The 26,807-nt window shown below is 44.6% G+C and overlaps 1 protein-coding gene across 12 annotated transcripts in view; it reads left to right on the top strand.

Moving 5' to 3' along the window:
• Positions 1 to 213: 213 nt before the first annotated feature.
• Positions 214 to 26,807, top strand: part of LOC129861345 (tumor protein D54-like) — a 39,562-nt gene continuing 12,968 nt past the window's right edge. For 4 of the 12 annotated variants that reach the window (XM_055932706.1, XM_055932703.1, XM_055932702.1 and 1 more), the window contains exons 1-5: positions 220 to 652; positions 13,207 to 13,409; positions 13,748 to 13,896; positions 21,593 to 21,640; positions 24,860 to 24,961. In XM_055932706.1, coding sequence (XP_055788681.1) covers positions 637 to 652; positions 13,207 to 13,409; positions 13,748 to 13,896; positions 21,593 to 21,640; positions 24,860 to 24,961 — 518 coding nt within the window. In that variant the 5' untranslated portion in view covers positions 220 to 636. Of the gene's footprint in view, positions 653 to 13,206; positions 13,410 to 13,747; positions 13,897 to 21,592; positions 21,641 to 24,859; positions 24,962 to 26,807 lie in introns of all 12 variants that reach the window. The other 8 variants (XM_055932708.1, XM_055932707.1, XM_055932704.1 and 5 more) reach the window with 7 other exon arrangements.

Raw genomic sequence — 26,807 nt, 5'->3', positions numbered from 1 at the left:
TTAAGACAAGGTTTGTACTGTTAGGTTGAAAATAAGTTAACGAAGTAGATATAGACGGGGTTTGTGACTTTGACATCTAACACTTTTCACGCCACTTCGATACATAAATGACTTTTTCGTAGCAGGTTAGGATAACTTACATAGGTTAGGAGACTGATGTTAATGTTAGCGAAAATGCTCTCCTAACCTGTTACGAAAATCACTTCTCATCGAAGTGGCGTGGAAAGAATGTCAATTTATTGGAGCGAGTAGGTAGTACCTAGCGTGTATTCATTACACAGAAACCGTTTACTCTAAACGGAAAAACGTTTTGCAACGAAATAAGAGTTTCTAATGGACACATTCAGGTAGATCCCGTTCGTATTATACCTCAGCGGTAGGTCCCTCCCCGTTTGGTTTGCTCCCGTTTGGCTCTTAAACGGTACACGGTTTCCGGTGCGAGACGTAATGAATACACCCTTGTTCGTGTACGTCTCCCTCGACGTGTTTTGTTATTGTGGAGTCCTGTCACACACCCGGAGAGGCTCAAAGGTTTCGATTGATTGAGTGGACGGTGCTGTGCTAGCTAGCCACCTTTTTCCTAACTTGCATATTTTCTTTTGCTAAAGCTCCCAAAAACTCCGCTCATTCGACGCCATGGACGTTGGTCAAGGTAACGTAAATTACTGACATGATTGTTGTTGGATATGAGACATGTTTGGGCTGACGTTGGTTGATTTAGGGAAATGAATAGGAATGATTGTTTGTGATTGTGCACACTATAGCTATGAATGCAACTTGGGGCCCGACGCAGCAACACAGCCGTTGTGGTCAGATGCGCAAGGGCCGGAGAAAGCAGAGCAGAGATCCAGTTACTATGATGACATTTCTTTGATAATCTTTCAATTAACTTGGGTTACTCGGTAGATATTGATTCGTTTTTTGTTTTGTTTTATCTTACAAAAAAAATAAACGGCATGTGTTTTTTAATAGCTCATATTTTTTTAAACAAAGGCTACTTTGCTAGTTAGCTTGTGAGGGCTAAATAGCGTACTAGCTACGTTAGCTAACGTGAGTTGGCTAGCAAAGCACAGTGCTACTTGGGGGTCACCACAATAACTCCAACTCCAGGGGTGTCACTCATTCCATGGAGGGCCTAGTGTAGGCACGTTTTTAATTTTTATCCTTTCAATTAAGACCTAGACAACCAGATGAGGGAAGTTCTTTAATTAGTGACATTCATTAATCAAGTAGAAGGGGGATGAGCGAAAACCCGCAGACACCCGACCCTCCGTGGAATGAGTTTGCCCTTCCCTATAACCCTTATGTTAACCATTTAGAAATGTAAACTTCAACGAGGTAACGTTAACACCAGTCGGGACGTCCCAATGAGGCAGGGTTGCAGGGACCAGCCAAGAACGCACCCAGCTAGCTTATTAGCCTGCCAGCTCATATGGTTTAGTTGACAGTGACACATCTACTAGTTTGATTTGGCAGTCCGCGAACGATTCGTTCTTTATAAACGACTCTTTTTACTGACTCGATTCGTTTTTATTGACTATTTTTATGACATTCACTGAGGAGAATGGTCCTGCCATTCCTCCACTGACATTAACCTATTAAAAACAGTACTGGACCAATTAGTTAAAATGTATATATATTTAACTAGGCAAATTAGTTAAGAACAAATTCTGATTTACAATGACGGCCTACCATGGAAGAGTGGGTTAACTGCCTTGTTCAGGAGAATAACGACAGATTTTTACCTTGTCAGCTCGGGGATTCAATCCACCAAACTTTCTTTTACTGGACCAATGGTCTAACCACTAGGCTACCTGCTGCCCCACTCACTAGGCTATAGGCCCAATACATTATCACTGCATATTGGCTGTGCTTGAATTGCCCTGCCAATGTTGTTCTTCTCAGACCATTTAGAAATTATACTTCATGTTAGGTACGTGATCACACGGGTAATAGATAATTGGTTGCGAGGCACAGCTGAGTTATCAAAATTTGGCTTTAAAAAAAATATATATATACTTGACTGATGGCATGCACCTGGTGGTCGATCTTAGGGGAGGGCGGGAGCAGTGGTGAGGCTTCACCACCCCTCCACTCTCCCTCCCTCACCTCCCTCACCTCCACTCTCCCTCACCTCCACTCTCCCTCACCTCCACTCTCCCTCACCTCCACTCTCCCTCACCTCCACTCTCCCTCACCTCCACTCTCCCTCACCTCCACTCTCCCTCACCTCCACTCTCCCTCACCTCCACTCTCCCTCACCTCCACTCTCCCTCACCTCCACTCTCCCTCACCTCCACTCTCCCTCCCCCACCTCCACTCTCCCTCCCTCACCTCCACTCTCCCTCCCCCACCTCCACTCTCCCTCCCTCCCTCTCCTCCACTCTCCCTCCCTCTCCTCCACTCTCCCTCCCTCCCTCTCCTCCACTGAGAAAAGGGAACAATGTCTTCCAGTTGATGGTGAAACTCAAGTCGCACTGCATTATTTCTGCCTGATGCACCAATTCATGTGGTTAATTGGAGACACACTTCTAATAATAATGATAATAACAACGTAAGCTAATCCAAACACTTTGCTTTATATATATACTCATTCATTACAGCTGCAGTGCTGTTTTTTAGCACATTTTATGGCTTAGAAAAGTGTTTTAAGTTAAGTGTTGACCGTGCTGAATACCTCAAACATCTACTTACTCAAATACAGCAGCTCTTTGCTGTATTTGTTGATTTTTTTTTTTAAATCTCTCAGTATCAACTTTCCCTGTTTTCAAGGTTTCTTTTTTTTTTTTTACAGTCCTATGGCTCGAAGGTAACTGCAGACACTGTGATCTGAGCTATCTGATTGGCCAGTGGTAGGCTTGCAGGTGCACTTGATTTGCTCTCTGGATCTGCCGGGTAGGCGGAGTTCTACCATCAGACACATGAAATTTGTTTGAAATGGGAACACTTTGCCTTCCTGGAACTAGGGTTGCTGAATCAAGTGCACCTACCGTAAACAGCACAAAAATAGGAATGCAAGGCTTTATCGTTGTTTATAGAAATGTTTGGTGATCGACTAGGAATGCCTTGGTGATCGGCTTGGTGGTCGACTAGGAATGCCTTGGAGGTCGACTAGGAATGCCTTGGTGGTCGACTAGGAATGCCTGGGTGGTCGACTAGGAATGCCTGGGTGGTCGACTAGGAATGCCTTGGTGGTCGACTAGGAATGCCTTGGAGGTCGACTAGGAATGCCTTGGAGGTCGACTAGGAATGCCTTGGAGGTCGACTAGGAATGCCTTGGAGGTCGACTAGGAATGCCTTGGAGGTCGACTAGGAATGCCTTGGAGGTCGACTAGGAATGCCTTGGAGGTCGACTAGGAATGCCTTGGAGGTCGACTAGGAATGCCTTGGAGGTCGACTAGGAATGCCTTGGAGGTCGACTAGGAATGCCTTGGAGGTCGACTAGGAATGCCTTGGAGGTCGACTAGGAATGCCTTGGTGGTCGACTAGGAATGCCTTGGTGGTCGACCGCGATCGGCTGGTTGGTGACCACGGAGTTAGAGTTTAATGGCTGTGATGGGAGAACTGAGGATGGATCAACAACATTGTAGTTACTCCACAATACAAAAATAAATGACAGAGTGAAAAGAAGGAAGCCTGTACAGAATACTAATATTCCAAAACATGCATCCTGTTTACAACAAGGACACTGAAGTAAAACTGCAACAAAAAAAATGACTTGGCAATTCACTTTTTCTCCTGAACACAAAGTATTATGTTTGGGGCAAATACAACATATTACTGAGTACCACTCTCCATATTTTCAAGCATAGTGGTGGCTGCAGCATGTTATGGGTATGCTTGTAATCGTTAAGGAGTGGGGAGTTTATGGATATAAAAAAAAAAAATGGAATGGAGCTAACCACAGGCAAAATCCTAGTGGAAAACCTGGTTGTCTGCTTTCCAACAGACACTGGGAGACAAATTGACCTTTCAGCAGGAAAATAACCTAGAACACAAGACCAAATATAGACTCGAGTTGGTTATCAAGACAACATTGAGTGTTCCCGAGTGCCCTAGTTTTATAGTTTTGATGTAAATTGGCTTGAAAAGCTATGACAAGACTTGAAAATGGCTGTCTAGTAATGATCTACATCTTTTTTTGACAGAGCTTGAAGAATAAAAAAAAGAGTAATGTACAAATGTTGTACATTCCCAGTGTGCAACGCTCTTACAGACATACCCAGAAAGACTCCGCTGTAATCGCTGCCTAAGGACGTTCTAACAACATGTATTGACGTTAGGGGGTGTGGAAATACTTATGTAAATTCGATTTCTGTATTTCATTTACGAAAATGTTGCTGCAATTTCTAACATGTTTTCCCTATCATTGTGTGTGTGGCAACAACAACAACAACAACAAACATATTTTAATCCATTTTAGAATTTGGGCTGTCACAAATAATGTGGAATAAGTCAAGGGGCAGGAATACTTTCTGAAGGCACTGTAACTACCTGAGAAATGTGTCGTTGTGCTGTAAATTCTAGTAGTTACCGTCATTATGAATAGATGATGTAATCATCATCATGCCAGCTCATCAAGATGCCAACGAAGCTCAACCTGCCCGAAAACAAAAACGATAAATAACTAGGACTGGCTGCCATATTGCTGTTCTTCAGCCGCTTCTCGCCCTGCTGTGGATACTGTAGCTACTCGTTACGGTTGATTAGGACGTGATTTAGTTTCACATGCGTTCATCTTCAAACGTGCTACAATGTGGCGTCAAGTGGAGGGGAGGCAGGTAGCCTAGTGGTTAGAGCGTTGGGCCAGTAACCAGCAGGTAGCCTAGTGGTTAGAGCATTGGGCCGGTAACCGAAAGGTTGCTAGATCAAATCCCCGACCTGACGAGGTAAAAATCTGTCGTTCTGCCCCCTGAACAAGTCAGATAACCCACTGTTCCCTCGTAGGCCGTCATTGTAAATAAGAATTTGTTCTTAACTGACTTGCCTGGGTAATTTAAATAAATATAAAGTGGACTTGGTCTCAAATGTCTAGACTACAGACATCTAATTTCAGTGTGTAACTAGGTTAGTCTGTTAGCCAGCTATATTATTGCTTCATTTGACCAAATTGGTCATTGTTGACCCCGTAGTACAGTGGTGATCTATTTAAACCGAAGAGGTGTTGTACAGTACTACAACATGTGACCGTCATCTCCAGTAGTCTTACCTAGGGCCGGGACATACCAGAATCACCGTACTCGTTACTATCACGGCAAGGAAGCAGAACACCAAGAGAATTGATCTTCCTTAGAAAAACGGCCATGATGTTGGAAACCAACATTATGTTGTCATATAGTTTGGGAAAATAAAATAAAAATATCACAGTATTTTACAGCAGGTTTTTAAAAGGACCAAAGAGATTACACTGCTTCGTGTTTTCATTTTTGCAGTGAAAAAAAAATAATATTTCAGTACTGGTATCTTCCCGGCTTTAGTCTTAACCATCGATCATCACTGTATAGAAACACTGGTGTTCTTCCTCGAAGACAATGGCCTTGTTCATTGTGGATACAGTGCTTGATCCCAGATCTGTTTGTGCTGTCTTGCCAACTCCTATGGTCAACGCTTGGCAATGACAACCCCCAATGACTGTAGTAGTTGGCAAGACAAGACCGCACAAACAAATCTGAGACCAGACTTGCGAGTCAAACGAAGGCCCTAGCTAATGGTGGCGGTACCATTAGCCCTGCCTGGCTAAGCCCAGTCTACTCAGTGACAGGAGTGAATTTAATGGCCGGTTGAAAGACTGCTTCTTGTGTAGCTACAGTTCCTCTTAAGAATAACTTTTAGCCTCGCTGTCCCCCGGGAAATATTCTGCTTTTTGGAGTCACGCAATGACATGGTGTGTGTTTGGTCCTCCCACTACGACTCGGGGAAACCATGCAGTTTATTAGGCTACAGATTAAATAAATGAATAACTTTACAAGGTGGTGAAAGTGCATGTTGATGAGCTTGATGCTCTTTTCCAATAAGTATAGTCTTATTCTGGTGACATGATGATCGATGCTTGGCTGCAATTTGACATTATTATGCATAATAATATATATTTTTTCTTATAATGTAGACTAGCCTATGTAACGGATGTGAAATGGCTAGCTAGTTAGCGGGTACGCGCTAATAGCGTTTCAATCAGTTACGTCACTTGCTCTGAAACCTATTAGTAGTGTTGCTCCTTCGCGCCCGTGTCGGGGCGAGGGGACGCTGTAAAGTTATACTGTTACACCTATCTGCGAGCTGTTGGCTTTTTGGGCATATTTGCAATTTTAACGCCACAAGTTTTTTTTGTACAACTATCAGTAGAGTTAAATTCGATTGAAACACATTCAACTTTGGATGTTGTGTACACTACGTCATCACATAGTGATGTTCATCTGCACCAAGTCCTTTTTGATGGAAACGCCACTGGAGGGGAAACAAGTGCATATTTTCTTTGGGGTGTGTTTTTGAATATTTGCATGAATATCTGTTGCAAATTGAATAGAAACCTAGCTTGTGTAACTAAGACGGTGTCTAGAGATGTGGAGATCGAGGGCAGTTTTCTAGATCTCCGTACAGATGTCATCAAAAAGCGCAGCTAAGTGGTGAATGCTAGTTTAACTTTGATTAAATAGTGTAAGAAATGGATCTACATCAAAGTTAAAAAATAAAAAAAATCTTTTTAAGTATAGCTCTGAATTCCAAGCAACGGTTAGCTTTTACTGTTGCTGCTGGGACTGCAAGTTTGTGCCCTGGGATCCCGCTAAAAAACATAGCTATTAGTTAGCTGCTAATGGAAAAGGCTAGCAGTGCTAGCCCGCCGTTGCTTCTATCCGTGGCGGGGCGCAAATGCTCTAGGTACGACGTGATCTCCACACAGGGGGAGGGGAGAAAATGTGGACATGGGGTTTGTCTGCCCGAAAGGTGTCGCCATCGAGCCGCTTCGGGACGAGATTGTCCGGTTGCTAGCTCAGCTGCGGAAAAAGCGGTACCTGCTTTCAAAGTTCACCAACCTGGTGGTAACCCAGGCAAATTGCATCGGTCTTGGATTCACCCTGACCGCAGGGGTTCCAGGATTATAACTGTTTGACTGACAATCCAATATGGATGGTGTTAAGAGATCGATGGGAGGGGTTGAATGGAGCTGAAGGGTGGGACTAATAAGATGTAAAACATACGTGGTCTGTAACATGTATATAGGTTCAGGATTTTTGTGAAATAGCACAGATACAAATAGAAATCAAACTGGATGGACATCAGAAATAGAGGAAAGACTAAAAACAAATCAAATATAACTATTGTAAAATAGATTGTCTGTAAAATGTGTATAAGATGTTTAAACTGAAGGTAGAAGCCTAAGTATTATGCTTTATTAGTTTCCTCCAATTGGGGGAAGGGTGGTAGGGGTTGGGAAATAATACAGGAAGGTATATTAAAGAAAAGTGTGTATGTATGGGATTAGAAATGATACAGACAATTACATACGATGGAAACATCAATCTGCAATATTAAAGCTGATCCTCTAAAACAAAAATAAACTGACTGATCGCCTGAGTCTGGTATTGCTCCTCTGTCATAATTGGCTAACGAGGACATGGAAACATGGTATGTCCCGTAGTGCAGTTAAATTGTTAGAGGAGCTCCTGTTAACTCTCCTGATTTTAACTCTGTACATCTAGCAGCTATCCGTGTCAAGATTGGGTTATTTAATTTTATTTCACCTTTTATTTAACTAGGCAAGTCAGTTAAGAACAAATTCTGATTTACAATGACGGCCTACCAGGGAACAGTGGGTTAACTGCATTGTATACATCAATGATGTCGCTCTTGCTGCTGGTGATTCTCTGATCCACCTCTACGCAGACGACACCATTCTGTATACTTCTGGCCCTTCTTTTGACACTGTGTTAACAACCCTCCAGGCGAGCTTCAATGCCGTACAGCTCTCCTTCTGTGGCCTCCAACTGCTCTTAAATACAAGTAAAACCAAATGCATGCTCTTCAACCGATCGCTGCCTGCACCTGCCCGCCTGTCCAACATCACTACTCTGGACGTTTCTGACTTAGAATATGTGGACAACTACAAATACCTAGGTGTCTGGTTAGACTGTAAACTCTCCTTCCAGACTCACATCAAACATCTCCAATCCAAAGTTAAATCTAGAATTGGCTTCCTATTCCGCAACAAAGCATCCTTCACTCATGCTGCCAAACATACCCTTGTAAAACTGACCATCCTACCAATCCTCGACTTCGGTGATGTCATTTACAAAATAGCCTCCAAAACCCTACTCAATAAATTGGATGCAGTCTATCACAGTGCCATCCGTTTTGTCACCAAAGCCCCATATACTACCCACCACTGCGACCTGTACACTCTCGTTGGCTGGCCCTCGCTTCATACTCGTCGTCAAACCCACTGGCTCCAGGTCATCTACAAGACCCTGCTAGGTAAAGTCCCCCCTTATCTCAGCTCGCTGGTCACCATAGCAGCACCTACCTGTAGCACGCGCTCCAGCAGGTATATCTCTCTGGTCACCCCCAAAACCAATTCTTCCTTTGGCCGCCTCTCCTTCCAGTTCTCTGCTGCCAATGACTGGAACGAACTACAAAAATCTCTGAAACTGGAAACACTTATCTCCCTCACTAGCTTTAAGCACCAGCTGTCAGAGTAGCTCATAGATTACTGCACCTGTACATAGCCCATCTATAATTTAGCCCAAACAACTACCTCTTTACCTACTGTATTTATTTATTTATTTATTTTATTTATTTTGCTCCTTTGCACCCCATTATTTCTATCTCTACTTTTTTTCTTTTTTTATACTTGCTATATTGTATTTACTTCGCCAGCATGGCCTTTTTATATTTTTATTTATTTATATATATTTTGTTTGCCTTCACCTCCCTTATCTCACCTCACTTGCTCATATTGTATATATACTTATTTTTCACTGTATTATTGACTGTATGTTTGTTTTACTCCATGTGTAACTATGTGTTGTTGTATGTGTCGAACTGCTTTGCTTTATCTTGGCCAGGTCGCAATTGTAAATGAGAACGTGTTCTCAATTTGCCTACCTGGTTAAATAAAGGTGAAATAAAAAATAAAAAAAATTGTTCAGGGGCAGAACGACAGATTGTTACCTTGTCAGCTCGGGGATTTGATCTTGCAACCTTTCGGTAACTAGTCTCAACGCTCTAACCACTAGGCTACCCTGCCAAATGTAAAGATCTCCTACGTAGGCAAGGATTTTAATTATTTACAATGCCATTGATATTTTCATGCTCTGAGATTTGGCTTAAACCCCAAGGATTTTAGTTCTGTAAAATGAAACTACCTCCTCCAGCTTTTTCTTATCTACAAAATAAAATCCAGGCTGTGTGGCTGTGGTGGTGGGGCAGCCGTCATTGATAGAGGTCACTTTATGTGTAGCTCTGTGTCAATGTGGTGAATTTTCCTCCATTTTGAGAGCCTTATCTTTTGCTTGGAACAAGAAACAGCCCACCTTGTAACGCCCTCCTAAACCTTATACATAGGTCAGAGAATTCTGCCATGAACACTCTTTTGGGTTACACTTTTTAAATATTATTCTTGGAGAACATTCATTCATGTTGCCCAAACAATGTTCTAGCTGGGTAGTTTCTTAACCTGTTAGAATCCTGTAACTGTGTCGTCGTCGTCCCCACCCCCTTTACTCTTCTCCTACTCTGTTTCTTATCTATGCATACCTCTACCTACATGTACATATTACCTCGACTAACCTTTGCCCCCGAACATTGACTCTGTACCAGTACCTCCTGTATATAGCCTCCACATTGACTCTGTACCGGTACCCCCTGTATATAGCCTCCACATTGACTCTGTATCGTAACACCCTGTATATAGCCTCCACATTGACTCTGTATCGTAACACCCTGTATATAGCCTCCACATTGACTCTGTACCGTAATACCCTGTATATAGTCTCCACATTGACTCCGTACCGGTACCCCCTGTATATAGCCTCCACATTGACTCTGTACCGTAATACCCTGTATATAGCCTCCACATTGACTCTGTATCGTAACACCCTGTATATAGCCTCCACATTGACTCTGTATCGTAACACCCTGTATATAGCCTCCACATTGACTCTGTATCGTAACACCCTGTATATAGCCTCCACATTGACTCTGTATCGTAACACCCTGTATATAGCCTCCACATTGACTCTGTATCGTAACACCCTGTATATAGCCTCCACATTGACTCTGTACCGTAATACCCTGTATATAGTCTCCACATTGACTCCGTACCGGTACCCCCTGTATATAGCCTCCACATTGACTCTGTACCGTAATACCCTGTATATAGCCTCCACATTGACTCTGTATCGTAACACCCTGTATATAGCCTCCACATTGACTCTGTATCGTAACACCCTGTATATAGCCTCCACATTGACTCTGTATCGTAACACCCTGTATATAGCCTCCACATTGACTCTGTACCGGTACCCCCTGTATATAGCCTCCACATTGACTCTGTACCGTAATACCCTGTATATAGCCTCCACATTGACTCTGTACCGTAATACCCTGTATATAGCCTCCACATTGACTCTGTACCGTAATACCCTGTATATAGCCTCCACATTGTTATTTTCTTGCTGCTGTTTAATTAAGGTCTTGTAAGTAAGCGTCACTGTTGTATTTGGAGCATGTGACCATACTCTTAATCTTGTCCTGTGGTCTGAAATGTTGATAACTTGGAAACTATTGATGCCTCTGACTTAAAAAAATAAAAAAGCTTTTTCTTCTCCGCCTCATAAAAAATCTGTCCCCTCTCTCACATCATTATCACCACCACTGTTAGTAAATGAACATGGGGGGGGGGTTTCTGTCCCCTGCCGCCGATCCTGTACTTTGTCTTCACACAGATGACTTGGTGAATGGCTATTTAACGACACATGTCAGACTACTTTAGAATATCAGTGATACGTTGTCTACCTGATTTTTAAAATGACCACTCACGCTTTAAAATAAAAGTTTACTTAGAAAGGCAAAATGACAGTGAAAGGCTCGTATCCCATCATCTCTGCCAATAGTTCTTACGATTCTTTACAGTAAATATAGAAAATATTAGATCCCAGATTGACAGTTGCTGGTCTCATACCAGCATTTCTGGTCAGGAGGCACTTGGGGCAACTACTTTGTGACAGTTTTGCGGCTTCCTTTTTGCACATTGGAGCAAATATCCTTTGAGTTCCTCCTTTTGATATGTTTCCTCACATGAAGACCTTCTCCTGTCACTTGGATGTGGTCCCTACTTGACTACTGTTGGCCCTAACATGCTGTCTATTGTAAATAGTTCCCTGTTGGCCCTAAGTATTGTGTTTATTGTAAATAGTTCCCTGTTGGCCCTAACATGCTGTCTATTGTAAATAGTTCCCTGTTGGCCCTAACATGCTGTCTATTGTAAATAGTTCCCTGTTGGCCCTAACATGCTGTCTATTGTAAATAGTTCCCTGTTGGCCCTAACATGCTGTCTATTGTAAATAGTTCCCTGTTGGCCCTAACATGCTGTCTATTGTAAATAGTTCCCTGTTGGCCCTAACATGCTGTCTATTGTAAATAGTTCCCTGTTGGCCCTAACATGCTGTCTATTGTAAATTGTTCCCTGTTGGCCCTAACATTGTGTCTATTGTAAATAGTTCCCTGTTGGCCCTAACATTGTGTCTATTGTAAATTGTTCCCTGTTGTCCCTAACATTGTGTCTATTGTAAATAGTTCCCTGAACTCTGTCTCTGGTCCTCATTTTAAAAAGCCCAATCCAGACCACTCCTGACTAAATAATTATAGAACTTTCTCGAAGCTTCTTTTTTTTTTTATATATATATATATATATATATATATATATATATATATATATATATATATATATATATATATATATAAGATTTTATACGATTTTATACGATTTTGGAAAAAAAGTTTTTTTTCAAGCAATTAGTGGCTCATTTGAGTATGAACAACTTTATTTGAAAAATTCCAGTTCGGCAGCTGCCCACTTCACAGCACAAAAAATACTTTCTTGAAAATCAGTCATCACCTTCTGTTGGCTGCCGGTGAATGCTTTCTCCTAGTTCATCTGGATCTCTGTGCTGTGTAAGATACTATGGATCCTTGTTGACCGGCTGGAGAGGTGGGTGGGAGTCTCTTGCCCTCGACTGGTTCAGGTCATATCTTTTGTGGCAGATGTTTCTCAGTGAGAATGGGTGTTTCCGTATCGTCCCCGGCACCTATTCACTATGGTGTCCCCTCGGGTCAATACTGAGACCAATTCCCCCCCCCCCCCCCCCCCCCCCAATATATGCTTCCCTTTGGTGACACCATCCACAATCATAACTTTCAGTTTCGCTGCTACGCAGATAAAACACAGCTCTATTGACACAGAGACCAAGCTAGCGTAGTGAACCTTCACCAGTGTCTTGCTGACCCCAAATGTTGAAAAAAATATATATAATAATTCAGCTCAATGATATAAAATCTGAGGTGGTTGTATTTGGCAACCCAACGTGCTAGAACCTCAGGTTGTATATAATCTTGTTCATTTGTCCACAAATCTCCCTCCGAGCCAGTACGAATCTCCCTCCCGAGCCAGTACGAATCTCCCTCCCGAGCCAGGACGCATCTCCCTCCCGAGCCAGGACGCATCTCCCTCCCGAGCCAGGACGCATCTCCCTCCCGAGCCAGGACGCATCTCCCTCCCGAGCCAGGACGCATCTCCCTCCCGAGCCAGGACGCATCTCCCTCCCGAGCCAGGACGCATCTCCCTCCCGAGCCAGGACGCATCTCCCTCCCGAGCCAGGACGCAGCCAGACATTCTCTGGCAGGGCACTGTTGCCCATTCTAAAGTCTCTAGGTTGATAACGATAGGAGACTGGATATTAGGACCCCTGGACTGGGGAATGGTCTGCCAGAGGAGATCAGTGTCTCTTTTTATATCCCTGCTGAAGAGACACTTTTTTTTAATGAAGATGCTTTTCATGTCTGATTTTTAATTAGCTATCATTTTGTTAGCACTTTGATGTGAAGTCCTTTTGTTACTTGTATTGAAAAGAGCTGTACCAATAAAGTTATTATTACTGTTGATGACACTAACACTTTAATTCAAGGCCTTCTACTCTCTCTCTCTCAACTCAGCATGCCCCCCTGCCCCCACTCTCTCTCTTGACCCAGACATCAACCTGAACTCTCCCAACAAGGGCCTGGGCCCCGCAGGAGGAGCAGACCCGCTGACTGACGTCCCCGTGGAGGGCGGCGCCATGGGGGTATCATCCATCAACACGTTGCCCCCAGGGCTAACAGAGGAGGAGGCTGAGGAGATCCGCTCTGAGCTAGTCAAGGTAGGCCTGTTATCCTGTTGGGGTTAGAGGTAGCCATGGTCTTAGCAGCTGTCAACACGCTGCCCCCAGGGCTCACGGAGGCTGAGGAGATCCGCTCTGAGCTAGCCATGGTATGGTTCTGTCTGCCGGTGTCTGTCGGCCGGAACCAATATAGGCCTCGTGTTCTTTCTGTCTGTTGCGCTCTAATCTGATCACATCTCTTTTTTTGAGTGAGTTTGATTTACTAATAATCGGTTCCACAAACATTTGAGTGGAATATTTTGTTTCAGACCAATGGTAATGTTCATAACTACGTTTGGCCCAGCCAGTGGTTGACTGCTCTGCTGTGTTGCTGTCAGGTGGAGGAGGAGATCAGCACCCTGAGACAGGTGCTCCTGGCCAAAGAGAAGCATTCCGCTGAGCTAAAGAGGAAGCTTGGGCTGAGCCCCCTCAACGAGCTCAAACAGAACCTCACCAAAGGATGGCAGGATGTCCAGACCTCTAATGCGTAAGTAGAAAATCCTTTAAAAAAAAAAATGTTGATACTTAAAAATAGTTTTTCTTAAATCTGTAATATTATTCATCTTAGGTTGTTAAAATAACATCAAATTATCGCTTGCAGTAACGTCCGTCAATCGATTTCTTCTAGACGCTCTGTGCTGTTCTCTTTCTATCGTTCTGGCCTGGTCAGGGCTTTTAGTGTAGACCAGAGTGGCCCTGTGAGTGCGGGTCCACACAGCTGTTAGTACACTGAAGTGAACATCAAGGCGGATGTGATCCGTACGGATTTAGAATCACGCCCGTCTACTTCGACCTCTGGCGCTACTCAAATATTCCTTTTTGACGTTTATGACGACTCGTGCTGTAACTCTGTAATTCAACGGTTTCCGACGGCCTCGTTGTATTATAAAAGTAGCACGATTCAACTCCGAGCGTCTTTAGATTTGAGTGAAGAAGCCATTTAAATCGAGGCTTCTTTTTTTAAATCCTGTCAAACAGTTCAAAGCCTAACAGTGACACGTATATTACCAAGTCAGAATGGAGGGAGCAAAGACCTTTTTTTTTTTTAAATGTATTTTTTGATGTTGATATAGTGAAGGTGTATTAGACAGCGTCACTGATTGAAGTTTCTGAAGTAGGCTAGTTAATGGATTCTCTTCCCCCTCAGATATAAATATTTAAATTAGCTGGTGCTTTTATCCAAAGAGATTTACAGTACATTGAGTGCATTTTTTCTTTTTGAATATGTGGAGTTGAACCCACGACCTTTAGCGTTGCTAACCTCATGCTCTACCAACAGAGGACCACTCTCACCAGATATATCTTAGCGCTACAAAACCCTAAGTCTCTTGCGTACTGTATGCCTGATTTTCTAATGTCGTGCTGGCCTGGTTAAGTTTCTGGAACAGTTCTGGAAAGGTAGTGCTGAGCGATTTGAGTGCTTTTTGAGGTCAGTTCGACTTAAAATATATATATTATAATCATGGTTTTAGATATATATTTTTTTTAAACAGCTTTAAATGCATTATGTGGATTGAATGTTTTAACTTAGATTAAAATATGAAATAAAAGTCCCCTGATGCTAGTGACTGTCCATTACTGCTGATCACTTATTAAACATCATTCATTCACTTTAATATAAATATTTCAGTTATTGTGTTTATTACGTCTGTTTTTATTTGATGACTTTATTATTTCAAATCATCTCATCTCTATAGTGCTGCTGCTCACTATTTTAGTCGTTTTTTTCATAGTAAATAAGGTGTAATTTTATGACTGCTGAATACCAACTATCAATCATTTAGATTGTGTATTTTCACGTAGAGATACCTGGCCAAGCAACTGCTCTCCATCGCCCATTCTCTCTGTCTCCCCCCACACTAACATAAGCAGGTGTGTTAAAAAAATATTTAATATATATACCAGACAATAGATTATGGTCATTGTAGTTTAGTAGAGAACATTTTGTTAATTAACTATGTAGAATATTGGCCTGTTAAACTACAACTCCCTACTACGTCGCACAGTTCTGGCTTGACCTGATTTTATATCTAGAGAAACTGCAATGTGCGTATTGAGCTCACGGGGGGGGTGTACAAAAATTGAATTGAAGTAATGTAACCAATTTCATTCAATGAGTTAAAAAATAACCGAAATGTGGGTTAATGTTTCAACGCTATGAAAAGGACAAGGTGAACAGACCAACATCTGAGTCAGAACAGCATGATTCATGCCTTTTGTAGCATGAATCAGACAGCCTGGCACAGTTCTGAGCATCTCTGTTTTCTAGCTATGTCAGAACCGCCGAGAAACTTGGCGAGTGGAATGAGAGAGTTTACCGCTCTCTCTCACCCTCAATGTCTATTTGAGAACACCTGCCGTGGGCTACCAGTGTCTGCAGCGTACCCTGGCTACTGTAACATTTGTCCTTTTGTGGGTTCCTCTGCCTGCTGCGTGTGAAAACTCACATTCCCATGACACCATCTGTTTTATATAAGCATGTTTTTTTATTTATTTTTTATATATAATACGGTCTAGTTTGAACTTGGCAGAAGATGCCGGGTCTCCAAGTTCATCCCGGTGCTTCGGGTGTCGTCGTAGCAACGTTTTTCCACGTTCAGTAGGCAGATATTGTGCCTCTTTTGCAGATAGAAATGTCACGAGTAGAGCTGATGTGATTCTTTATTCTTACGTGTCAGAAGTTTTTGTTCTACATAATATATTTATATCTGTACATTCCACAAAGTTCTGCCCTGCTTTAACGTGCCACTGTTGGTTTGCCAAAGAGTTGTTGTCTATCCTAGACTAACCCATATAGTCACTTTTTTTTTCTGGGTTAATGCTCCAGAGCCAGTGCTGTTCTTTCCTTCAGACTCCACACAGACAGTGTGTACACATGCTGCTCCAGAGCCAGTACTGAGCCAGTACTGTCAGACTAGATCTCCTCTGCTTGAGGAAACTGAAAGCTATATGAGGCTGGGAAATGGCTTGTAGTACTCCACTGAGGAAGGTCCATCTCTTTCCCTTTAGGATGGGTGGCTAACTGGCAATAAACTCACTCTTTACATGAAGTCTGTCTCTTCTTCTTTCACTTCCTGTTTCCCTGTGCTGTGTTTCCTGTTAAAGCAGGTGACTCCTGGGTGTTAAGGTGACATCCTCATTCCCACTTCCTCTGAACCAACAACCTAATATATCTGATAGTTTTAACTAGGGTTGGTCGTCCTTCTCTCATCCTTGTATCGACGGTATTACTGGCTTAGTACACGAGGGGGCGGCCCCAAAAAAGGCAAATAAACCCATTTGGGTGTCAATTACCAGAATGAAAACAAAATTTAACACGAGTAATGGCAAATTTACAAGAAGGCTGCTAGATAAATATGCCAACAACCGCAAACTAAAATAAACAAATTCCAAAAACAGGCAATCCCACTCATGAAGTTCTACATGTATAGGTAGGAGCTACAGAATGTCATTTGTGGTGTGTTTGGAAGTTTTACAAGCGGAATGTGAACGAGAGACATTGTGCAAATGAACAACGTTTTGAAGCATGCTGGTCTGAAGGAAGAACAGTACTGGCTCTGGAGCAGCATGTGTACACGCTGTCTGTGTGGTCTGGAGTCGCTAGGGCAACGGGCCTGCCTGCCTGCCTGCACTGCTCTGAGAAGGGGGAGGGGGAACAGGCCGAGAAGGGAGAGGAGAAAAAACGCAAAGAAATCAAGATGGTGGCAGCTGTACAAATAACTAATCCAATGGACTTTGACTTCTCAAACATGGCAGCAAGTTAACACTGATGCCCAGTCGCCTTTTTTAATTCAGCCTCGTAACACGACACCTAAGTTTAAGTTGCTAGTTAACACAGAATTCCATTTTATTTTTTTGACAGCGTAGAAATATCTTGCTGCGTTTTGTATACATAGATCTAAAATGCTTATTGTAATTTCTGCTCGGCATCAGACTAATTTTGTTACACTTCTCCACTCGGATGAGAATTCACCAGCAGGCATTCTATCGGCAGACAGCACTCTGACTGATGTGGAGCTACTGTTTTCCATCATTCTATCAGCAGACAGCACTCTGATGTGGAGCTACTGTTCTCCATCATTCTATCAGCAGACAGCACTCTGACTGATGTGGAGCTACTGTTCTCCATCATTCTATCAGCAGACAGCACTCTGACTGATGTGGAGCTACTGTTCTCCATCATTCTATCAGCAGACAGCGCTCTGACTGATGTGGAGCTACTGTTCTCCATCATTCTATCAGCAGACAGCACTCTGACTGATGTGGAGCTACTGTTCTCCATCATTCTATCAGCAGACAGCGCTCTGACTGATGTGGAGCTACTGTTCTCCATCATTCTATCAGCAGACAGTGCTCTGATGTGGAGCTACTGTTCTCCATCATTCTATCAGCAGACAGCACTCTGACTGATGTGGAGCTACTGTTCTCCATCATTCTATCAGCAGACAGCACTCTGACTGATGTGGAGCTACTGTTCTCCATCATTCTATCAGCAGACAGCACTCTGACTGATGTGGAACTACTGTTCTCCATCATTCTATCAGCAGACAGCACTCTGACTGATGTGGAGCTACTGTTCTCCATCATTCTATCAGCAGACAGCACTCTGACTGATGTGGAGCTACTGTTCTCCATCATTCTATCAGCAGACAGCACTCTGACTGATGTGGAGCTACTGTCCTCCATCATTCTATCAGCAGACAGCACTCTGACTGATGTGGAGCTACTGTTCTCCATCATTCTATCAGCAGACAGCACTCTGACTGATGTGGAACTACTGTTCTCCATCATTCTATCAGCAGACAGCACTCTGACTGATGTGGAGCTACTGTTCTCCATCATTCTATCAGCAGACAGCACTCTGACTGATGTGGAGCTACTGTTCTCCATCATTCTATCAGCAGACAGCATTGACTGATGTGGAGCTACTGTTCTCCATCATTCTATCAGCAGACAGCACTCTGACTGATGTGGAGCTACTGTTCTCCATCATTCTATCAGCAGACAGCACTCTGACTGATGTGGAGCTACTGTTCTCCATCATTCTATCAGCAGACAGCACTCTGACTGATGTGGAGCTACTGTTCTCCATCATTCTATCAGCAGACAGCGCTCTGACTGATGTGGAACTACTGTTCTCCATCATTCTATCAGCAGACAGCACTCTGACTGATGTGGAGCTACTGTTCTCCATCATTCTATCAGCAGACAGCACTCTGACTGATGTGGAGCTACTGTTCTCCATCATTCTATCAGCAGACAGCGCTCTGACTGATGTGGAGCTACTGTTCTCCATCATTCTATCAGCAGACAGCACTCTGATGTGGAGCTACTGTTCTCCATCATTCTATCAGCAGACAGCACTCTGACTGATGTGGAGCTACTGTTCTCCATCATTCTATCAGCAGACAGCGCTCTGACTGATGTGGAGCTACTGTTCTCCATCATTCTATCAGCAGACAGCGCTCTGACTGATGTGGAACTACTGTTCTCCATCATTCTATCAGCAGACAGCACTCTGACTGATGTGGAGCTACTGTTCTCCATCATTCTATCAGCAGACAGCACTCTGACTGATGTGGAGCTACTGTCCTCAGTTATTGTTTTTCAGTGTAGCCAGACTACTTTTGGTAAAATGCTAGATTAGGATTACATTGTTTCTCTAATAAACATAAAGGATATGATGGGCCATGCTTTTTCACTGTGAGCTCATTTTACTTGTGTGGCTGCCAACCAAATAGTGTCACACGTCTCTCGTCTGATGAAAATTAAACCGTTTTCGGGGTCGAATGTGATCACTCTATTGAAGCAGCAACAACAACAAAATAACACAGACTTTCAATATAAAACGCGACCCCTGTCAATACACAGCTGAATTCCCATGCTCTCGCTTTCTCCCGTTGTGCTCGTTACAAACACCATGTGATCGCCTTAACATGTCCTGGGGACCTACGCTAAACTTCTGTCATGTGACAGGTGGAATAAAGAATTCCGTCTGCTTTTTTTCTCCTAAGGTGTATTGCACAAGTTGACTTGGGGTATTTAGTTAAAATAGCTATAAATATAACAATGTATTGAGGATGTTGTTTTCCAAATAGCCCGGTATAGGTTCAAGCCTAGTTATAACTCATTCTATTAGTTTTTGGTGGTTGATTTACGCTGAAAACGAGGGAAACTGAAATACATGAGGAATAACGTTTTCCCCTCTTTCACTATACATTTAATTATCTTCTACATCTGTGTGTGACGGTAATGAAACTACCCACCACCACTGTTGTTGCTACAGCAAATTTAAATTGTCTGGGTGTCTGAAGGCTTACATGAAGACATGGTGCTTAAATGTGAGCTATCTTACACTGTCCTTTCAGCACAGAGATATATATATATATATATATATATATATATATATATATCACACACACACACAGCAGAGTTTCTCGACCAGACAAACAGCCCGGACCCGCCACAGGATTGTGTGGGAGAGGATTGTGAGAGAGACTGAAAGAGAGTTGATAAACGACCATGGGCAAAGAGAGAGAGAGAGAGAGACAACGGTGGGCTGGCGCCCCCCCAAAAATGGTTGTCTTGCTTGATCAGTCACATGACTGACCCAGAGTGAGGATGTGGAAGAATACCAAGTGAACGAGAGTGCCTGTGTAGGGATGACGCTGTGGCCGTGACGCTAGTATCAACGACAACAAAATCCATGGCAAAAAAAATGAAAACGTGAAACAGACTCAACTCTTTTGGTCTTTTTAAAACCTGCTCTATGTAAAATATTGTGTTCTATACCTTTTTGAAAATAAATGTTTTATTTCCAACATTAGGGCTGTGTTCTTAAACAAGTGAAATCCGCTTCGTGTTTTTGGGTTCTTTGCCACGATACTAACCGAGTGATACTGGTATGGTCCTGGGCCCTAGAAGACAGGTATTTGGTTTGTCAGTGTGTTACGTGGGAGATATTTAATTCGGTCTAGACAGAAATATTTGTATCAGTGTTTTTACAGATACATTTAAAGTCAATTAATTCGTATTTATTTTTAGTCGGACTACAGCTATGCTTGCTATGTATTTAATTTCCATTGTAGACAGCAGAACTAAAGCCACATCCTCCTTTCCCACGCAGGTTACTGTACTGACCGGGATCGTCATGGTTACATTACAGTAACCATGTAACGTGACCTCCCGGGTGGCGCAGTGGTCTAGGGCACTGCATCGCAGTGCTAGCTGCGCCCACAAGAGTCTCTGGATTCGCGCCCAGGCTCTGTCGCAGCCGGCCGCAACCGGGAGGTCCGTGGGGCGACGCACAATTGGCATAGCGTCGTCCGGGTTAGGGAGGGTTTGGCCGGTAGGGATATCCTTGTCTCAGTATGTAAAATGTAAAAAATAAATAAATAAATAAAATGTAATAAAATGTATGCACTCTACTGTAATTCGCTCTGGATAAGAGCGTCTGCTAAATGACTAAAATGTAAATGTAATGTAACAATGATGTTGAGTCACTGAATGGTTTGTGCTCAATCAATGACTCATCCAATAGATTCTAATGCTTAACACATTAGCCGTTTAAAAAAAAATATATATATATATATTATGTTTGAAAATATTACTAAGAGTTTTAATCACTAAAAACACAAGATATGCGACTGCCGACTACGTCCAAGCTTGAGCATGGTGTTGTCCTCTACTGCAGGGTTTCCGTAACTCTGTCATGTTGGTTTATTAGTGGTATAATCCCCTCCTAGCGCTACACAGCTGGTTTCAAATAATCAAAACGCTTCATGTTGTGTTTATTTGAATTAGCTGTGTAGCGCTAGGGGGGGGCAACAAACCCAAAACGTGCACCTAGAGGGGGACCCCAGGGACCCGAGTTTGGTGTGAAATCCAGCTGTAATAATCCCCTAGAAATTCAGCAGAGTTGGAATATTTGACACTTCTGTAACTTTCCAAACAAACACTGATTCATTGTCGTAGTGTTTCCCTGGTTCAGTAAATGCGGTATTCAAACAAATCAAAGTATTGTGGCAAGTTTTTGGACTGTCTGTTTTTATATTTGTGTGTGTGTAGAAGGGTTCTAGTTATGTTATTATTATTTCAAGTTATTAACTTTAAAGTTTCTAACTTGCTCTTTCCTCCCTCTGTAAGAAGTCAGTCATTTCATTGTCACACTTGTTTGTCCGTAGATATCTTACAGCGTCTGCAACTTTGGATGAAATTTCCCGATCTGAAGCGTGAGTTGATCTAACTATTATAGTTTTGTCTGAGTTGCATTTTAGTTTCAGCAAGGGGGGAGGGGCTTCTGACTGTTCCTGCTGTTTGCTTGGAGGGGGGGAGGGGCTTCTGACTGTTCCTGCTGTTTGCTTTGAGGGGGGAGGGGCGTCTGACTGTTCCTGCTGTTTGCTTGGAGGGGGGAGGGGCTTCTGACTGTTCCTGCTGTTTGCTTGGAGGGGGGAGGGGCGTCTGACTGTTCCTGCTGTTTGCTTGGAGGGGGGAGGGGCGTCTGACTGTTCCCTGCTGTTTGCTTGGAGGGGGGAGGGGCGTCTGACTGTTCCTGCTGTTTGCTTGGAGGGGGGAGGGGCGTCTGACTGTTCCCTGCTGTTTGCTTGGAGGGGGGAGGGGCGTCTGACTGTTCCCTGCTGTTTGCTTGGAGGGGGGAGGGGCGTCTGACTGTTCCCTGCTGTTTGCTTGGAGGGGGGAGGGGCGTCTGACTGTTCCCTGCTGTTTGCTTGGAGGGGGGAGGGGCGTCTGACTGTTCCCTGCTGTTTGCTTGGAGGGGGGAGGGGCGTCTGACTGTTCCCTGCTGTTTGCTTGGAGGGGGGAGGGGCGTCTGACTGTTCCCTGCTGTTTGCTTGGAGGGGGGAGGGGCGTCTGACTGTTCCTGCTGTTTGCTTGGAGGGGGGGTGGGGCTTCTGACTGTTCCTGCTGTTTGCTTGGAGGGGGGAGGGGCTTCTGACTGTTCCCTGCTGTTTGCTTGGAGGGGGGAGGGGCGTCTGACTGTTCCCTGCTGTTTGCTTGGAGGGGGGAGGGGCGTCTGACTGTTCCCTGCTGTTTGCTTGGAGGGGGGAGGGGCGTCTGACTGTTCCCTGCTGTTTGCTTGGAGGGGGGAGGGGCGTCTGACTGTTCCCTGCTGTTTGCTTGGAGGGGGGAGGGGCGTCTGACTGTTCCCTGCTGTTTGCTTGGAGGGGGGAGGGGCGTCTGACTGTTCCCTGCTGTTTGCTTGGAGGGGGGAGGGGCGTCTGACTGTTCCCTGCTGTTTGCTTGGAGGGGGGAGGGGCGTCTGACTGTTCCCTGCTGTTTGCTTGGAGGGGGGAGGGGCGTCTGACTGTTCCTGCTGTTTGCTTGGAGGGGGGAGGGGCTTCTGACTGTTCCTGCTGTTTGCTTTGAGGGGGGAGGGGCGTCTGACTGTTCCTGCTGTTTGCTTGGAGGGGGGAGGGGCGTCTGACTGTTCCTGCTGTTTGCTTGGAGGGGGGAGGGGCGTCTGACTGTTCCTGCTGTTTGCTTGGAGGGGGGGTGGGGCTTCTGACTGTTCCCTGCTGTTTGCTTGGAGGGGGGAGGGGCGTCTGACTGTTCCCTGCTGTTTGCTTGGAGGGGGGAGGGGCGTCTGACTGTTCCCTGCTGTTTGCTTGGAGGGGGGAGGGGCGTCTGACTGTTCCCTGCTGTTTGCTTGGAGGGGGGAGGGGCGTCTGACTGTTCCCTGCTGTTTGCTTGGAGGGGGGAGGGGCGTCTGACTGTTCCCTGCTGTTTGCTTGGAGGGGGGAGGGGCGTCTGACTGTTCCCTGCTGTTTGCTTGGAGGGGGGAGGGGCGTCTGACTGTTCCCTGCTGTTTGCTTGGAGGGGGGAGGGGCGTCTGACTGTTCCTGCTGTTTGCTTGGAGGGGGGAGGGGCTTCTGACTGTTCCTGCTGTTTGCTTTGAGGGGGGAGGGGCGTCTGACTGTTCCTGCTGTTTGCTTGGTGGGGGGAGGGGCGTCTGACTGTTCCCTGCTGTTTGCTTGGAGGGGGGAGGGGCGTCTGACTGTTCCTGCTGTTTGCTTGGAGGGGGGAGGGGCGTCTGACTGTTCCTGCTGTTTGCTTGGAGGGGGGGTGGGGCTTCTGACTGTTCCTGCTGTTTGCTTGGAGGGGGGGTGGGGCTTCTGACTGTTCCTGCTGTTTGCTTGGAGGGGGGTGGGGCTTCTGACTGTTCCTGCTGTTTGCTTGGAGGGGGGAGGGGCGTCTGACTGTTCCTGCTGTTTGCTTGGAGGGGGGAGGGGCGTCTGACTGTTCCTGCTGTTTGCTTGGAGGGGGGAGGGGCGTCTGACTGTTCCTGCTGTTTGCTTGGAGGGGGGTGGGGCTTCTGACTGTTCCTGCTGTTTGCTTGGAGGGGGGGTGGGGCTTCTGACTGTTCCTGCTGTTTGCTTGGAGGGGGGGTGGGGCTTCTGACTGTTCCTGCTGTTTGCTTGGAGGGGGGTGGGGCTTCTGACTGTTCCTGCTGTTTGCTTGGAGGGGGGAGGGGCGTCTGACTGTTCCTGCTGTTTGCTTGGAGGGGGGAGGGGCGTCTGACTGTTCCTGCTGTTTGCTTGGAGGGGGGGTGGGGCTTCTGACTGTTCCTGCTGTTTGCTTGGAGGGGGGTGGGGCTTCTGACTGTTCCTGCTGTTTGCTTGGAGGGGGGAGGGGCGTCTGACTGTTCCTGCTGTTTGCTTGGAGGGGGGAGGGGCGTCTGACTGTTCCTGCTGTTTGCTTGGAGGGGGGAGGGGCGTCTGACTGTTCCTGCTGTTTGCTTGGAGGGGGGGTGGGGCTTCTGACTGTTCCTGCTTCCCTTCTGTTTGGCTGAGTGATATTTGGATGGCCCTGCACATGCCCACCTTCACTTAAATCATGTGAGACTGGGGTGCCTGCCCTAGTCCAGCTGAATGTACTTGCTTTTGTCTTGGTCATCACATTTCCTGGGGAACCTCTGACCCGCTGTACAATGTGTAACAAGACGATGTTGTTAATTGATTATCCACCAACTGCATAGTTTCCCCAACCGTCTTCTCAGGATTATCATACAGTTATCAACACTATTTTTGTATTGGTCAGTCTGAATATACATCCATTTTCTGGGATAAAGATGAGAGGACTTAGACATACAGACTTGTGTACTGAACGGATCGCTAGTGAGATCTGGGATGTGAACTTTGATGCTCAGTATCTCGGAACAATGTGCAGCTATAACCTGTGCAAAATGTGGGCTTTTAAAAAAAAATAAAAATATGATCTTTCATCAGAATGTATTGGTTGATCTTTGTCAAGTATTGGATACAAGCTCTTGCTAATTCCTCAGTATTTCTGCTCTTGTCTGTCAGACTTATTAACCCCTTAGTGGCAAAGAATCTTCCTTCTGCTTGCGACATCTATTCGAAACTGAGTCCTATTTTCGTTATGGTTTCAGTCATGTTCTAATGATATATAGTCTATCTATCCTCTCCCGCCAGGTATAAGAAGACTCAGGAGACCCTGTCTGTGGCGGGACAGAAGACCACCGCTGCCCTCTCCACCATGGGTACTGCCCTCAGCAGGAAACTGGGAGACATGAGGTACAGACCAAGACTCAAAATGGCCTCCTCAATACCCTTTCTGTAGAGCAGGTTCGCACCACCACAAAGTTGTAAAAACCTAGAGGTGTCATCTCGGTCCACTTTTCCATTAGGTTGTATAAGTGTATTTGGTGAGAGCTAGTCCTGCCCCTCTAATCTCGAACACCTGATTCAACTGCACACCTGGGGCCTCATTTATAACTGTCAAATTGTGTTTTATAAAGGTCAATTTGACACTAAATATCTGCTTGCTTAATTTCATGAAAAGACTGCGCACAAATATAGATTTATAATATACAACGTATATTTCCTGTTATGAGTCAGACGTGTTGTTAAACTGTGCGTGTGTCAACGAGCGTTATAATGCCGTCTGGAAACGTCCATCATTCACCCTTTTTTTGTTTTTTGTGTGGTGGTGGTAATCGTCTCGTTTTTGATTTTTTGTTTGCTGTCTACTTTGTGAATATGGAAATTAGTCCAAGTCTCTAGCTAAAGGAAATAGCAACGGTGAACGTGATTAAATGTCTTCGGAGGGGTTGGCAAGGACGTTTTTTTTTGCAGTGACGTTTGTAATATCTGACCGTTTTTCTGAAAGACGACAACGATTGCAAATTGTTGTGGCCCTGTAAACATTACAAACTCCACCCCCCCCCCCCCCCCCCCCCCGAACAGAAATAAGTTGCACTGCCCACAAATTCTATAACATCGTCTGCTCCGGAGGGGAGGGGGGGGGGGGGAACTACAGTAGGACTGGTTACAGTGGTAAGGGGGCCGGACCCTTGATTAGCTGCAACGTTTATGAATAAGTCCCCAGGACCCTTGATTAGCTGCAACGTTTATGAATAAGGCCCCAGGACCCTTGATTAGCCAGTAGTTCTCCAGGAGGAGTGTTTGGCAGCTCTGATGCAGAAAACACTATCTGTGTTTACTCTCCTAGAAGACTACTGAAGTAGACACTGTAGAATTTACACTAACCTCCCCCATCCTCCCAGACTTGACTGATAACCTCCTTTGCCTGCAGTCAATTCCACTTGGTTGCTCCAACTTTAACTAGTTACTTGCTATGGTGGACCATGCTTTTTACAGCCATGTTATAGATGACTTGTAATTGAACCAAATGTCCGAAGGCCTTTTTTAATATATGGTTTGATTCAACACTTAATCATTTGTTGTAAATAAGTCATCTCTCCATTCATCACCACCATAATAACACATTATCTCTGCTATCTACATGATTTCAGAATATATCTCATTCACATTGTCCACATCGACGTGTGTGTCATCGCCCTCTCTTTGTTTCCCTGTTTCTGGATCCATTACTCTGGCCTTGCAACTGTACTTCCTTCCTGCTTGCGCCGTATCAATGTGATGCAACAACTCTTGTTCTTTGGCCTTAGTTTTGTTTTGTCCCATTTTTTTTTTTGGTTTATTATCTTTCATTTTCATCTAACAATATCCATGACCAAGTCTGAATTAGACCAAACTATAGGTCTATACACTTCCTACAGCAGGGTTGCTGAACATGGGACCTTGGTGTGCATTGCAATGCCATCTATCATGTACCCATCACCATCATTGCTACCAGGTTTGGGGGAAAAAACCCAACAAAATAAACATGGCTGACCTGTGCATTGCAATGAGGTTTTCTGGACTTCTTAAATTAATTCAATATCTGCTCGTGTCCCAAATGGCAACTTTTCCCCTATATAGCCCTATGGTCAAAAGTAGTGCACTAAATAGGGAATAGGGTGCCATGCCATTTGGAACGTACCCTCTGAAAGCAGCCCCTTTTGATAAAATTAGGCTAGCTCTGCTCAGCTCGTTGCTTCATGTGCCTCACCATGTG

This window comes from Salvelinus fontinalis, chromosome 8 (assembly GCF_029448725.1).
Source record: "Salvelinus fontinalis isolate EN_2023a chromosome 8, ASM2944872v1, whole genome shotgun sequence".
In the NCBI taxonomy this organism is placed as follows: domain Eukaryota; kingdom Metazoa; phylum Chordata; class Actinopteri; order Salmoniformes; family Salmonidae; genus Salvelinus; species Salvelinus fontinalis.
Note: the sequence above shows the minus strand (reverse complement) of the source record. Positions and strands in the feature narration are given on the sequence as shown.